This window comes from Anabrus simplex, chromosome 2 (genome assembly GCF_040414725.1).
Source record: "Anabrus simplex isolate iqAnaSimp1 chromosome 2, ASM4041472v1, whole genome shotgun sequence".
Lineage (NCBI taxonomy): Eukaryota > Metazoa > Arthropoda > Insecta > Orthoptera > Tettigoniidae > Anabrus > Anabrus simplex.
In genome coordinates this window covers 181,492,002-181,508,571 of record NC_090266.1, presented here as the reverse complement: position 1 = coordinate 181,508,571, position 16,570 = coordinate 181,492,002, and the positions used below count along the sequence as shown (strand labels likewise).

At 38.7% G+C, this 16,570-nt stretch overlaps 1 protein-coding gene across 2 annotated transcripts in view; it reads left to right on the top strand.

The window, feature by feature from the left end:
• Positions 1-16,570, top strand: part of twf (twinfilin actin binding protein) — a 207,339-nt gene that overhangs the window by 102,177 nt on the left and 88,592 nt on the right. For both annotated transcript variants that reach the window (XM_067140456.2, XM_067140457.2), the window contains exon 4: positions 1,484-1,646. In XM_067140456.2, the coding sequence (XP_066996557.2) occupies positions 1,484-1,646 (163 nt within the window). The remainder of the gene's footprint in view (positions 1-1,483; positions 1,647-16,570) is intronic.

Genomic DNA, 16,570 nt, shown 5'->3' with positions numbered 1-16,570 from the left:
ATTATTCTGTTTTGTAAATTATTTGTTGTTTTCATAATGTTACTCAATTTGTGCACGGCTTAACGTGTACTATAAGATAAATAAATAAGCCATACTGTCTTCAAAATTAGCAGATGGAAATATTGATATCATAGCAAAGGAATCACCTTTCAGCCACACAGAACTGTTATCCTTATTCGAAGGTGGGAGTGAAACGGTAGATGTACAGTAATAGGCTGGACTTTCTGCAGAAAACTGCTTGAAAATGATGTGGAAGCTTCAATGCCTGCAAATTCTGAAGCATGTGCTTGTACATGAAGGTATGAATTTTCTAATATGTTCGTTACAGTTTCTTCATCTAGGCCTATACCATTCTCGTTTGTTGGATCTTGCTGTGACTTTCATTCCTTCAAAGGAATTGATTCTATGACCCCTTTTGAGGATTAATTGAGTTTGCTTTCAGTTGACCGGGGCACACATTATCTGTTAGACTACCTTCTTCATCCTCAGCATCATCTTCACCACTCAAAGCACCACTTTCAATGTCAGGAGGCTGTAGATTAGATACATTCTTCCCATGTGTAACACTTGTGGTTCTTCATCATTGGACAGTTTTCTTCCAAGTAGTCAAGAGGTTCTTTTAGAGTTATTGGTCTGAAAATATAGAAAACGGTATTAAAAGTGCTATACTTTTCAAGCAGTGCAATAGTCAGGTATTGCGCACAAATAGTAGTATAACTGCTATGGCTATGCTAGAAACGGATAAAAAATTGAAATGCCCATTATGGCCCAGCATTGCCATATGGCAACAGCAAATCCTTACATATCTTCACTTCATATGAGCTAGCATATTTTCCATTTTTACTAACGTAATGCTATAAATTTCTAAATAAAATATCAGTAACCAGAAAGAAAGAATTCCTTGCAGGAATGTAAATATAGACTACCCAGTCCTCTTGATTTGACATTTCTTTTTCTCATTCTCACTTTGCAGTGTTACTGCACACGAGCCACTTGAGTAACTGAAAAACATTTGGATTTAACAATACAGGTCCCTATATTGTACAATTCAGACAATGATTTCATGAAAAGTGAATTGTTGAATAGCCAACAAATAAAACAAAGACATGCAACCAGCGTTGCCATCAACACTGGGACATATCAGGTTTTAATGAAGGGAGCATGGATCCAGAAAAGGTATTGCTATCTGCTATTAAAGGCTAGTAGTGGTGATGCTTAGTTTATTTAGAAGTCCTCAGTAAGAACAGAGAGAGAGAGTATGCGTGGAATTTTTAAACCTTTTTCATAAATATTCAGTCCATTTGAAACAACAAGAAATTGTAGAATATATTTGGCTGATCTTAAATCTTGTCAATCTTCCCTCCCGTGACAAGTGTTCTATTGTTTACTTGCTGCATTCAGTTGTCATACTCGGATCTCTTTTTTGCAGTAAGTTTACAATGAAATTAATACTTTTTTCTTTTCTTTTCTTTTTTTTTTTTAGACTTGATTCAAAGAATACATCGGGCTATGAATGGTTGTTCATTAGCTGGTCACCTGACAATTCACCAATTAGACAAAAAATGCTTTATGCCTCTACCAAAGCAACACTGAAACAAGAATTTGGGAGTGGGCAGATTAAAGAAGAGCTCCATGGAATTGTCCCGGTGAGTAGCAGATTGTGTGATTTTATAGGTATAGGCAGACCCCTTCCAAATGCACTTTTCACCAGATCATTACATCCAGAGATATTTCATAAGCTTGCAAACCTGAAATACAGTTCCTGACTACTGACAGTTCCTGATTGGGAATTTTTTTTAATATTGTGAATTAAATTTCTAATACTCTGCTTAATCCTCTGTGTACATCAGGCATCTGTTGACCTGCAGAAGAACAGGTAAGAATTTGTAGCTTCGTACCTTTCGCCCTTCTAGTTCATCATGCATTGTGTATAGTCGATTGTCAGAAAAGAAAAATTGCAACACACTGAATTGCCACCAGTTTTGATCTACTTCAGCCCTTGTATTCTGAACAGTAGTAGTGAATATTTGTATTCACTCTTCAAGACCATCACTCATCGTGTGATGTAATACCATTCGTAGACCCTCTGTCAGAGAAGACACAGTTTTTATTAAAGCTTTAGTATGGTACAACAGTCCATTGTATCCATGTAATGGAAGTGGCTTAGAGTTCAAAATATGCTTCTTCTATGTAGGTAGACCTGTTACTAGTGAGTTTGTATTGTGGGCCCCTCAGACACTGCATGATCCTATCATATTGATGAAATACTTCAGTTTGCTTTGATGCTGTCAACAGTTGTTGATTAAACAATTAAATTCTCAAGGACAGGTCTCTGCAGGGCATATGATTATTGATGAAATACAAGGGCAGCATTCATGGACCACATGGTTGCCGCAGCAGAGGTCTGTGTTGAAATGGCATCAGAACATTGTTTATTATGTGCAGTGGAATTAGGGGCATGCATGACTGTGGGCAGACTTTTGCTAAAGATACAACAGTCCTACTAATCTCTGGTAGAGTTGCACGGGAGTTACCTGGGGGTATTAGAGTGCTTTCTCTTATTTCTTTAAGAGAGCAGGTTCTGTTTTCATTTAGCTGATGATTGTCTCTGTGATGTATTGGGATCCATAGCACTTGCTTCAGCTTCTGGGATCATGGTATGGCATGACTCTAGCTCACTGAGGTGTTTGTGGAGGGAACATTAATAATCATCACCAGGTACATCCAGAATATTGTTAAATCTGTTCAGCTGTACTTCTTGCAGCAGCAGGGCAATGTTCTTTTCCAGCTGGGTTATGGCAACACTCATGTTGTTTATGCTACTCAGCATGTTCTTGAAAATGTTCATCTTTCGTGGCCAACATAGTTGCAATGAATATTATGTACAAAAACAAACAAACAAATCCCATGGCACTACAGCCCTGACGGGCCTTGGCCTACCAAGTGGCTGCTGCTCAACTCGAAGATTATGAGGTGATGCATGGTCAGTGCAATGAATCCTCTTGGCCGTTATTCTTGATATTCTAGACCAGGGTGCCATCTCACTGTCAGATAGCTCCTCAATTGTAATCACGTAGGCTGAGTGGACCTCGAACCATCCCTCAGATCCAGATAAAATCCCTGACCTGGCCGGGAATCTAACCCGGGGCCTTTGGGTGAGCAGGCATGCTACCCATGGACCGCAGGACCGGCTGTGTATATCGTATAGTGTATTGCAATGTACATGGGGTATATAATGAGTTGATGCATGCTGCCTTCTGTCAATAGTCTGAGGAATCTTGCAGAATTTCATCAGTGGAAGGAATGTTATATTGCAGAACGATGTTTGTCACTTCTATGATCTACTTACAATATCATACCGTCTTGTACTAATGCCCAAGGAAGTTACACGACATGTTTATTTTGTGAGTTCTGTCAGAATATCCTGTACTTTCAAAATTTTTCATGTATTTAGCAGTGAACATTATCATTTACTGTAACACACCTATTTTTCCTTGAATAAATTGAGATGTGTTTAGTGTGTTGGGAATTGTTTGGCAGTGTATTGTAACTGTGATAACTGTGAGAGCAAAGTTTTCGGCTGTAGATTAGATACATTCTTTGCATGTGTAAGATTAAAGAAATAGAATCTATGGGATGTTGGTTGGCATTTAACAGTGCGTCAGCAGCAATACTTCTGTTAATCAATTTACTGGCATGCTAATGAACTTGTTTCTGGCAACCGTGAATCTCCTTAACCCAAGAAGTGCCAAGGATGGTTAAAAGTGGCTCACTGCACCTTCATGTGGTGCCAGTTTCGCTTTTTGAGATCCTCAGTAAAGGTTTGTTTTCTTGACTCATACGGCATCTCTTGGTGAAACATTCGTACTACATTAGCTTCAATGTCTCTAGTTCACACTTATCACCACTATTGTCACATTTGGTAGTATTTGTTGGAGTTTCATCTCTATATAAATCTTGTGTCTAGTAGTTGTCATGACCGAGCTTGATAGCTACAGTCGCTTAAGTGCGGCGAGTATCCAGTATTCGGGAGATCGTGGGTTCGAACCCCACTGTCGGCAGCCCTGAAAATGGTTTTCTGTGGTTTCCCATTTTCATACCAGGTAAATGCTGGGGCTGTACCTTAATTAAGGCCATGGCTGCTTCCTTCCCACTCCTAGCCCTTCCCTGCCCCATCGTCGCCATAAGAGATATCTGTGTCGGTGCAACGTAAAGCAACTTGCAAAACAAAAAGTAGATGTCATGTGACTGTATAAACAAACATGGCAGTGTTGAAATCAAAAACATTGCTAACTCATTCGGGTAGTTTACAAGCTCTTGATGAGGGTAGTGACTTTTGTGAAATTGATTAAAATGATTCTGAGGACATTGAAAATCCAGATGAGGCTGGAGAAAGTTGGAATCATTTGTTAGATGACAATACACCATTGCAGACAACTGGGGAAGTGCGCTATATGTGCGACGACAGCAGAGAAGTGAGGGCGATCCAGACATTGGTATCCAGGATGTAATGTGGGAGTCCATGAAACATGCTGAGATCAATTAGAGCACTTCTTCAGAGTAAGGGGACACAAAAGGAAGAAATTCCAAAAACCGTTGAAGTAGTCGTAGTCAACATAAAGCATATAACTTTATTAAAAGGAAAAAAGCCCAGGAAGAGAAAGTCTAATCAAAATAAGCTGCAAGAGAAGAAGTGAATGTTTTGTTTTTCCCCTGTTGTGACTTGAAGTGTTCTAGAAGTGCTAATTAAGTGCAGATTTTCTTGAAACTTTCAGGGTTATTTCAGCATTGTATGAGAAACATTTTGTATATTTCTTTTTTTGTTATGATGACGATTTTTGTGCAATTTCACTTTGTGTTTTCAAGATAACAAAAATTCCAAACAAATAATTGCTTTCCATAAGAATTTTTATTTCTAACAGTTTCATTTTTTATATGCCTTCTTATCGTGAAAACTCTTTCCGGATCAAAATGGTGCATATATTGTTTGTTTCTGATAATATTTACCATTTTTATAAAATATTTTCTAAACCACTACAGTTTCAGCATTAATACCTGGAACTACAGAATACGTATAGCATTGGCAGTTGTAGGGTTAAGATTATTGGCTTGTTTCTGGATTTCCAGTACTTTTTCATCTTGATGAATAGTGCAGTTCTTAGCTCTTTGGACCACTTAGTGCCAGCTTGTCTTCTCAATCTTTCTGGAAGATACCTTATCCCGTGTACACAGGCCCTGTACTTACTTCCTTCCTGAATGAGTGTGTTGAAAACACTGGCCAGATACTTGTTCACTGCAGTTGCCCATGGAGTGGTACATTCCCAAGTTATGAGAAGATCAGGAATTCTTTGAGATATTCTAGTGTTAGGCATTTGAGACAGATGACTGTAAAACATAAAACAGTGCTTCCTCATAACAGGTGAGAGCTTTTCAAATTTAGAGTACAGCTCTGCATTTGACTTCATGCGATAATCACCCTCAGAATTCTGGCGTGAACCAAGGATCTTTCGGAGGAATTTCCTTTCTATCAAATGGATCCTCTCTATCTCTCCATGGTTAAGTAAGGACCAAGCATTCAGCAGCATATAACGCTTCAGGACATACTACTATGTTGCAGTGGTTGTATTTGGCCTGTCATAAGATAGATTTAGACTAATAAGTAGGTTTGTAGAGGTGAAAATCTGTTTTCATACATTTAGCCAAAAGTTTCAGGGCTTCTTTCTCTGATACATTAAAGGAGATGATCTCTCCAAGATTCTTAAAATACGAGGGGTGTCAAAAAATAACCGGAATAACATTGCGCAACAGTGTTCATCAAAAAGGACCGGATTCGGGAGACTAGTTCGTCCATCACGACAGTGCACCTGCACACACAGCCATCTCTGTTAGATGTTTTGGCTAAAAATGGCATGGTCCACTGCCCCTCTCCTGACCTGGCTCCGTGTGACTTTTTCTTATTTCCACGCATGAAGAGGGGCATGAAAGGACAATGATTTGACAACATTGAAGCGGTCAAGAAAAAGACGAGGGAGGTGCTGTGAGTAATTTCAAAAGATGAATGCAAAAAATGTTTCGAACAGTGGAAGTACCAGTTGGACAAATCTATTAGTTGTAATAGAGAGTATTTTTAAGGGGATATGGTTGTTCTGTAAAAAATTTGAAAATATATAGCTTTTACAAAAATAATTATGTGATGTTTTTTGTACACCCTCGTAAATGCAACTTTTGATTTTTCAATTTTTGGCATCAAGAAATCTGGAGACCTACAGCTACAGCTGCTACTTCTAATGTTTTTACCTGGATGCATGCAATGTTGGGGTCATCTGCCATTAGGACTAAATCATCTGCAGAAGCAAGGCAGTAGACATTTACTGCTTTGGATCCAGCACCCAACTTAATACAATTACTAGGTAGCCTGTGTCTCCACTCACTGTGACTTTTTCAAGAATACAGTTGAAACCTTCATGCGCGAGTGTCAATCTCAAAGGATCGAGAAATTCCCCCATGAATTTCACCTGTAAAAAATGTGTTTGTCAGAATTTGTTTTATAATAGGAGGAGTCTTGATGTCCGCACCCATCCACTTGAGAATATTGAGAAGACTCAGATCGATCAGTTGAGTTATAGGCCCACTTTATATCAACAAAAGTCAATGCAAGAGGTTTGGTATGAAGAGATCTGATTTTAATGATACTTTTTAGTGAAAAGATCTGTTCGCTGGAGGGGCGGGGCTTACGGAAGCCAGCTTGGTATTCACCAATCCGTGGATCAGGTAGTAGTTCCGTGCAACTTTGAAGTGCTTTTGACTGGATTTTATAGGCAACTGAATGAAGAGAGAAGCCTCTGTAGTTATTCACATCTACTTCATTGCCCTTTATTTTTTACGGAGAGGATGTATAAGAGCTGATGGCCACTCCTTAAGAATAGTTTCTTCTGATTTCCATATATTATGGAAGAGTCCTTCCATTTCAGCAGTTCAGAAGTTCTGGAATCATTACCTGATGCCTTGTTGTGGAGAGAAGCAATGATTTGGATTATTTTTTCTAGATTGCAAGGAAGAGAATTAGGTAAAATGAACGATGGACCAGAAATAATCTATGATGCTTGAGGAGGGTAGTTGAGTAAGGACTCAAAATATTGAGCTAATCATTCTCATTCTCATCCTGGAAACAAAACGAAGGGGTTTGGTTTGGTTTGGTTTATATCCAGATTTTAAAAGAAATGTAAAAATCACAGCTGTTGTTCCTTCTGAAGGTTTCTTTAATGATCTCAAGCGGAGCCTTTTCATAAGTATGTTTTGCTTTGCAGATCACTAGCAGTCCATATGTACTGGATGACTGAGTGAGTTGTCCGTGGGGTTCGGGGCGCACAGCTTGTGAGCTTGCATCCTGGAGATAGTGGGTTCGAACCCCACTGTCAGCAGCCCTGAAAATGGTTTTCCATGGTTTCCCATTTTCACACCAGGAAAATGCTGGGGCTGTACCTTAATTAAGGCCACGGTCACTTCCTTCCCACTCCTAGGCCTTTCCTATCCTGTCATCACCATAAAACCTATCTGTGTCGGTGCGATGTGAAGCAAATTAAAATAAAAACTATACTGGAAGGGGGATTATTCAATTCTTCCTGTCTCATTCCTTATTCTATCTATTCCTGTCTTGGGACAGTTCTTTGAGAACTCAATCCCGCTCCTCAGTCCATCATGGAGTTTCCCCCCCCCCCCCCCCCCCCGATAAATTGGTCGTTAGAATAGCAACATTCTGAATCTTCTGGGAAATGCCTTCCCACTTATGGAATTTAGTTCTGGTAATCATGAATGACATTTTGACTTCCCTTGAGTTCATTGATCCAAAATCTATGGATCTTCTGCATTTAGGATATGTGATTGTACTTTTGTTCAAACCACACTCTAACCTTTTAGCACTTCTAAGCACTTTCACATTCTATATCTCGCAGAAATTGCGCTGAGAAGTGACAATAATGTCTTTTGTTCACCATTCAGTTCATTAGGCAAGTGTTAAATCATACACTTACAAGGATTCTTTCTGATGTGGATGGTCATAATTTTAAGGTTCATCTGCTTGCAGGTGTTGAGGAAGCGTTCCCCTTTGTGGTTGGTGCAGGCGTGTACTGGGTGTGCACCTGCAGTATATCTAAACTTACGCTCCTTACTCAACTGGGCGTTGAAGTCTTCTAGAAGAATTGGAGTCTTAATTCTACTGTCGACCAAAATATTATGTGCTCTCGAGTTTGGAGGTGGTTTATGAAATAGCCAATAGGCGCACTGAAAATCCAATAACATCATAATTTTTCTCGCTTCATTTCACGTTATTATAGGTTTCGAATTTTAAATTTATATTGTAATATTTTTTATTGCAAGTTGAACAAAAAAGTGCCTGTTTTTAAGCGTGTTTCCGCCAAACAGGTCCACAACAGACCTAATCTTCAGTGTCCGTATGTTAATGGAAAAATACTGGGGAAAAGGCTAAGATCTGTTCATGGTTTTCTTTGACATTGAGAAGGCATATGACAGCATTGCAAGAGTGAAGATATGGGAAAGCCTGAGAAAAAGGAATGTGCCAGAGGGACTGGTGAGGAAAGTTCAGCTCTGGTATTGGAAATACTACGGGAAGAAGGGTTCACATTGGTCAATAAAAAGGAAGAAAAGACATACCTTGCACCTAACGGATCCAGTACAATAGACCTGGTCTTCTACAGAGGAAAACACATTAAAAATCACAAGAAGTGCTGGAAAGATCAACAGTCGCCCCACTGAAAAAACACCTACCAGTCTGCACCATATTTGCCATTGCAGAAAACCTCCCATACACAGAAGATCTGAAGGAAAGTGAACAATGACACATTAAAAAAGAGAAGGGAACTCCTAGGAAATGTTCTAAGCCTAATGGAAGGAGGACTGCTCCAACCTGCACTGGACTCCATTCTGTTGTATATACATAGTGCACAATTACTGAAGAAAACAAGAATAGCACTGTCCTGGTTTGACGCAGAATGCTACCGCACCAGAAAAGAAGTCCTACACCTCCTCCACAGAGCGAAACATACAAATACACCAGACAACCTGAAAGCATATTCACACAGGAGAAAAGAATACAAGAAGCTAAACCTGCTCAAAATAGCAAATCACACGGAAGCAGATGCACGATTGACTAAATTTATTGGACATTTTTGATAGATGATCAACCAAATTACTCGCCTCCTTTAATTTTAGAGACAATAGATCGCTCACCCGGTTATAAAAATGGAACAATCTTGCCTGCACTCTCTTAAGTTGATTGGGAGATGGTTCACTTACTTCAAAAAAGCTAACTACAGACGCTAACTCAGTGGTGTTATTAGTGTTATCTACCAAAGTTGGGATACTAGTGGGTAATTTTAAAGATTCTTTAAGTTTGGTAGTATCTGCTGCAACCATGTTTCTAGATTGAACATTCCTGATAAGTAATTCATAAATTAATTCCTCCTTGCGCAAGTAGCCGAGATGGAGGACTTCGCGAGGGCCAGACATGATGAAAGAAAGTTTACAAATTTAACCAATTTCCAGCGACCGAGAAAATTCTTAGAGTTCGAAACGGATATTATGATTAGCCGTCAACAAGAGCTTAATTGAGACCCATTCGACCACGCTCTGTTACGACTTGTTACGGGGATACCCGTGGAGCAGAAAGAGGTTAAAGAAGGTGCTGGGGTAAATGGGTCTAACTACAATGTCAAGAATTGAATTTAAAACATAAACTGAAGGATATATTTTCAGAACTTCAAACTTAACAAATTTTCATAACAATGAAACGTCAGGTACAATGACAAATTTTAAACAAGACAAAAAAATCCAAAATTTAGTGACTTTTACAAACTCTGGGTTTTAAGCCCCTCGCTTTACAATGTTACATAAGGAAGAGGTATTATTCAATGAAGGGCAGAAATCCCCTAATTCATGGAGCACCGAGCTCGATAGCTGCAGTCGCTTAAGTGCGGCCAGTGTCCAGTATTCGGGAGATAGTAGGTTCGAACCCCACTGTCGGCAGCCCTGAAAATGTTTTTCCGTGGTTTCCCGTTTTTCACACCAGGCAAATGCTGGGGCTATACCTTAATTAAGGCCACGACCGCTTCCTTCCCATTCCCAGCCCTTCCCTGTCCCATCGTCGCCATAAGACCTATCTGTGTCGGTGCGACGTAAAACAACTAGCAAAATTCATGGAGCACTTGCTCCCTAAATACAATATCAAGCCTCCCAGAGGTACTCTTTACAACACTTGAAAAAGAGCTAACGTGCTCTCAGTTTCTCAAGCCTACTCAAGGCAACACCAAAAAACCTACACTCTTTGGCCTTCCATGGCCCAACTTACAAATTGAAACAGGGGTATCTCGTACCCAACCTACTGGGCCTTCGTGGGATAAGAATAACAGGTTAAATTAATGGCCCAAACATAAAATGAATGGAGGCGTATACTTGCACTCCTAGATATGAACACTTAAAACCTAAAGGGCACTAGGCCGATGAAACAGGGGCTATTCCCAAACTACCGAGGTGACTCATATAAGGATAAATTAATGCATTACGGAAAGGAAGAAAAACGGTTACAAAACGTAGTCACCTCAAACCAAGATGAAGGGTAGCTTGAGAGGGTACATCACTCTCTATCCCCGATTTACAGTTGAAGATTTATGAAGTTTTTACATTAGCCAGCAGAAGTTACATTTTTAGAAAGGCAGGTTACATAGTTAACGATTCGGACCTTTCCCTCGGGTTAAACTGCAGAGTAAGCAAGAAAGAAAGATGTTGTGTGGCCATTACCTTGTTGAAGTACTGCTGACCGATGAAAGAGGCCGTCCGCCTCCTGTTTTGACACACACACTCAATAAGATGACGATCAAGTGGCCAAGAGACGTGAAAAGCCGCAGTTTATAAACCCTCAGGGAAGGTTCGAGATCATTCGTGAATAATCAAGACGCACCCACAGAATTTTATTGGTAGATTTCAAAAGTAATACTCAGAATCGGAGAAGAAGCATGTGATAGGTGGAAAATTAATTACAGAAATTAGTGATTGGTTGGACTCAAAACTGACGGAAAGAAAAGGTAAATATTGCCAACCCAAAAATAAATGGACATCAATCAGTTAAAAAGAACTTATGAATACAAAACTTCTTTAAACCAAAAGTTCTTTCACTTTGCACCAGGGTGCATGATCATAGTTTTTGTAGTGTCATCTGTGGGAAAATGTCCAAACTTCTTGATGTATGGTAAACAAAACAAGTAGAAATTCACACAGGTTAGGAAACTGCACAATAACAAAATTACATCATATTTCTGTGGTGACATCTTCTGAGTAAAGTTCTAAGTTGGTGTAGTTTCACTTTCACTGTTTTACCAATAGAGGAGTTCATTTAGGCGCTGAATTTAAATGCGCGGCGTTGGGGTGTACCTCCCGGCATTATTATTATTATTATTATTATTATTATTATTATTATTATTATTATTATTATTATTATTATTATTTGCTTCCAATTGAATGTCTCAGTAATACCGATAGGTTTTTTGGCAATGAAGGGATGGGAAAATATTAGGACTGCTAAAGACACAAAGTATGTTAAACTGAAAATTTCTGAAGTTACAGAGTACAGTTACTAGCGTGTTAGTTGTATTACCAAAGTGACTTCAGATGTATGGAGGCGGTATATTAAAATTCTTCTGACAATAAAATATACTTCTGTATGTGCTTTTAGAACGAGTGTTAGTTGCAACATCACAATACTTTTTATCAGATTTTTAGGTGATACAAAACATTCAGTCGAAGACAAATTTGGAAGCTGCCTCCTCACAGTGGTCTTGTGCTATCATTCTTTTGCAACACAAGCCTGTCAGCTTCTTATTTATTGTCCACAAATTGTGGATAAAATTCAGGGATGGTGAATGGAGAAAGGGCATAGCACCATATACATGAATGTGCCTCCTTACCCACTTTTTTTTTTTTTCTTTCTTCATGGGGCCTATAAATATTTGTTCTTAATTAGCGTCGACCTCTAAGATCTTTTGCTGCCCAACTTAAAATTACTATATTAAAAAATTACAATTATAGTCTACAGAATGTTACATAGATGTATTTACATAATATTCACAAGATCTGTTCAACATTCAAGTAATGTCTCTTTCTTTCTTTCTTTCTTTCTTTCTTTCTTTCTTTCTTTTTCTCTCTCTCTCTCTCTCTCACACACACACACACACACACACACTCACACACATCCATCCTCACATGCATACTGAACATCCACACAGTTTGCATTTGAATTGAATGGATAAAAACCATAACGGTATAAGTGACATTTTTTTAAAAATGAGTTAAGTGCAGGATGTAACTCCGGGAGGATGTATCCTTTCACCAGCAAAGAGATACAAGTGATAGCGGTAATATTCTGCACTCTAGTGGTGGGTGGTATAACTACAAATAGAATGCTCTATATGAGCGTTGAAGATGTTTAAATGCCTTTTTCTCTGAATGACCAAAATGTTACTTATACCGTTATGGTTTTCATCCATTCAATTCTGGTCATCTCCTAAATCACAAATATGTGCCAGATTTCAAAAAAAAAAAAAAAAAAAAAAAAAAAAAAAAAAAAAAAAAAAAAAAAAAAACCCTCATTTTGTAGCTCAATCACTCAATACTGATCTGCATTTAGGGCAGTCGCCCAGGCGGCAGATTACCTATCTGTTGTTTTCCTAGTCTTTTCCTAAATGATTTCAAAGAAATTGGAAATTTATTGAACATCTCCCTGGGTAAGTTATTCCAATCCCTAACTCCCCTTCCTATAAATGAATATTTGCCCCAGTTTGTCCTTTTGAATTCTAACTTTATCTTCATATTGTGATCTTTCCTACTTTTATAAACGCCACTCAAACTTATTCGTCTACTAATGTCATTCCACGCCATCACTCCGCTGACAGCTCGGAACATACCAATTAGTCGAGCAGCTCTTCTTCTTTCTCTCAATTCTTCCCAGCCCAAACTTTGCAACATTTTTGTAACACTACTCTTTTGTCGGAAATCACCCAGAACAAATCGAGCTGCTTTTCTTTGGATTTTTTTCCAGTTCTTGAATCAGGTAATCCTGGTAAGGGTCCCATACACTGGAACCATACTCTAGTTGGGGTCTTACCAGAGACTTATATGCCCTCTCCTTTACATCCTTACTACAACCCCTAAACACCCTCATAACCATGTGCAGAGATTTGTACCCTTTATTTACAATCCCATTTATGTGATTACCCCAATGAAGATCTTTCCTTATATTAACACCTAGATACTTAAAATGATCCCCAAAAGGAACTTTCACCCCATCAACGCAGTAATTAAAACTGAGAGGACTTTTCCTATTTGTCAAACTCACAGCTTGACTTTTAACCCCGTTTATCAACATACCATTGCCTGCTGTCCATCTCACAACATTTTCGAGGTCACGTTGCGGTTGCTCACAATCTTGTAACTTATTTATTACTCTATAGAAAATAACATCATCTGCAAAAAGCCTTACCTCTGATTCCACTCCTTTACTCATATCATTTATATATATATAAGGAAACATAAAGGTCTGGTAATACTGCCTTGAGGAATTCCCCTCTTATTTATTACAGGATCAGATAAAGCTTCGCCTACTCCAATTCTCTGAGGTCTATTTTCTAGAAATATAGCAACCCATTCAGTCACTCTTTTGTCTAGTCCAATTGCACTCATTTTTGCCAGCAGTCTCCCATGATCCACCTTATCAAATGCTTTAGACAGGTCCATCGCGATACCGTCCATTTGACCTCCTGAATCCAAGATATCTGCTATATCTTGCTGGAATCCTACAAGTTGAGCTTTAGTGGAATAACCTTTCCTAAAACCGAACTGCCTTCTATCGAACCAGTTATTAATTTCACAAACCTGTCTGATATAATCAGGAGGAATGCCTTCCCAAAGCTTACATACAATGCATGTCAAACTTACTGGCCTGTAATTTTCAGCTTTATGTTTATTATCACCCTTTCTTTTATACACAGGGGCTACTATAGCAACTCTCCATTCATCTGGTATAGCTCCTCCAACCAAACAATAATCAAATAAGTACTTCAGATATGGTACTATATCCCAACCCATTGTCTTTAGTATATCCCCAGAAATCTGATCAATTCCAGCCGCTTTTCTAGTTTTCAACTTTTGTATCTTATTGTAAATGTCATTGTTATCATATGTAAATGTTATTATTTCTTTAGCCTTAGTCTCCTCCTCCATCTGGACATATCCTTTTAGCTAACAATTGTTACATACTGCTGACTGAATACTTCTGCCTTTTGAAGATCCTCACATACACACTCCCCTTGTTCATTAATTATTCCTGGAATGTCCTTCTTGGAACCTGTTTCTCCCTTAAAATACCTATACATACCCTTCCATTTTTCACTAAAATTTGTATGACTGCCAATTATGCTTGCCATCATGTTATCCTTAGCTGCCTTCTTTGCTAGATTCAATTTTCTAGTAAGTTCCTTCAATTTCTCCTTACTTCCACTGCCATTTCTAACTCTATTTCTTTCCAGTCTGCACCTCCTTCTTAGTCTCTTTATTTCTCTGTTATAATAAGGTGGGTCTTTACCATTCCTCACCTTTGTCACACCACAGCAGGTCACTTAAGGAACACATTTTAGCCATCATTTAGTGAGCAAATTTTCCTGTCCCTGACATTATGGGATTCCAGAGAGCACTGTAGGAATTGGAGTAGGTTCGAGAATGATAAGATTGAGATTGTCATTGGCCTCCATACATAACAGACTTGAATTCCATGAAGATTGTTTGGGCAGATACGAAGTGCTTGGTGGTTGAAAACTGGTCTGTTCCCCAAACGAACACGAAAGATACTCTCTGGAATGTGGTAGCAGATGCATGGTATAAGGTACCTAGCAATTGGCACTATGCTGCTTCTCTCATCACCTCTGTTCCACGGCGTCTGCGTGAAATTTTGGAGAGCGAGCGCTGCTGGACCTCTTGTGAGACACTGGAAACTACCTTCTTTTGACCTACAAATAAACTAGTAATGAAAAATTCATTCAAAATTGAAGGACTAATACTTGTCTGCAACACCAATAAAAATGTAAAATATGCTCCTGCGACATACTTGAACTTGCTCTGTCACTGTGGTAGGCGCACTGCATTTAACTACATGGCGGACACAGTAGGTGGCATAAGGCCCATTCTCTAAAAGATGTTCAGTGCATCAGTCACACAATGCATCATATATCTTCAATTTATTCCCGTTTGTGGGTGTAATGAGCACAAATTACATGAACAAAGAAGACCTGTCTGTGTCAGTGCCACATCAAAAAGCAAGAATAAAAGAAAAAGCATGGCAAACTATCGCATAATATCCTAAGAGTAGCCTAGGGTGATAACTGTCCTACTCGAAGGTCTGTTCATCTTGTGGGTTGTACAGCCCTAGTATTTGCCTTGAATGGAAATAGGAAACGGTGAGCAAACTTTTACAATATTTTATTATTATGATGATTTTTTTTTAAAAATATCTTAATACATCGCTATGCCCTACTCAGGAGCACGGTTGAACTTGCTTAGCTGATGTGTTGGCCTTCTTTTCCTCCCAAAATCTCTTCATCCTCTCACTGAGCTTCTTCCTTCATTCTTCTGTCCAAGTTATAGTAGCTCTGGTGTTGGGTTTTTCTTCAAACTGGTGATTGTCGATTTTGGTTCTGAATTTTCATCTGTCCTGTACAATGTCTTCTGAGATGTTGATTTCCTGGAGATCTGTTTCAATTTCACGAAGCCAGCTGTTCTTGGTTTTTAATGAAAGGGGCAGGTTGAGAATTCTTTTAGTTAGCCTGTTAGTGTTCATTCTGATAATGTGTCCATAAAATTTCAATCATCTTTTCTGAAAAGTGTGAGAAATTTTTTCAGAATGACAATATATCTCCTGGGATGATTTTTTCCTCCATATTCCATCTATACAAACTGGGCCAAAAAATTTTCGTAAAATTTTCCTTTCTTGTTTCTCAATGTCTTTGGTAAAAGATCCGCCACCAATGATTAAGGTTTCTGAGGCATATAACGCTTCAGGTTTGATCACTGTATTATAGTGTCTAAGTTTTGCATTCCAAAATATTGATTTTTTATTGTACCTGTTCCAAGTGATCCTGTATGCTTCCTGTAATTTGGAAATTCTTTCTTTATTTGCTTCGCGGTTTAAATCAGAGGGCTGAATAATTTCTCCCAAATATTTAAATTGGTTCACTTGAACAATTTTGCAGAATTTAGTTATCATAGGTTGTCCATCTAAGTATCGTGAGGTTCCTTCCATGTACTGAGTTTTCTCATACGAAATATGAAGTCCCGTTTTGATGGCAATTTCATGTAGTTTTTCAGTGGAATGAATTGCTTCATGCCTATTATTGGAAAGGGTTGCTATGTCATCAGCAAAGGCCAGACATTGCACGTGAATTCTGTCTTTACGTAGTCTCCCAAGGGTTGTTCCCTTAGTTTCCTTTTCCCAGGTCCTGATTACTTTCTCAAA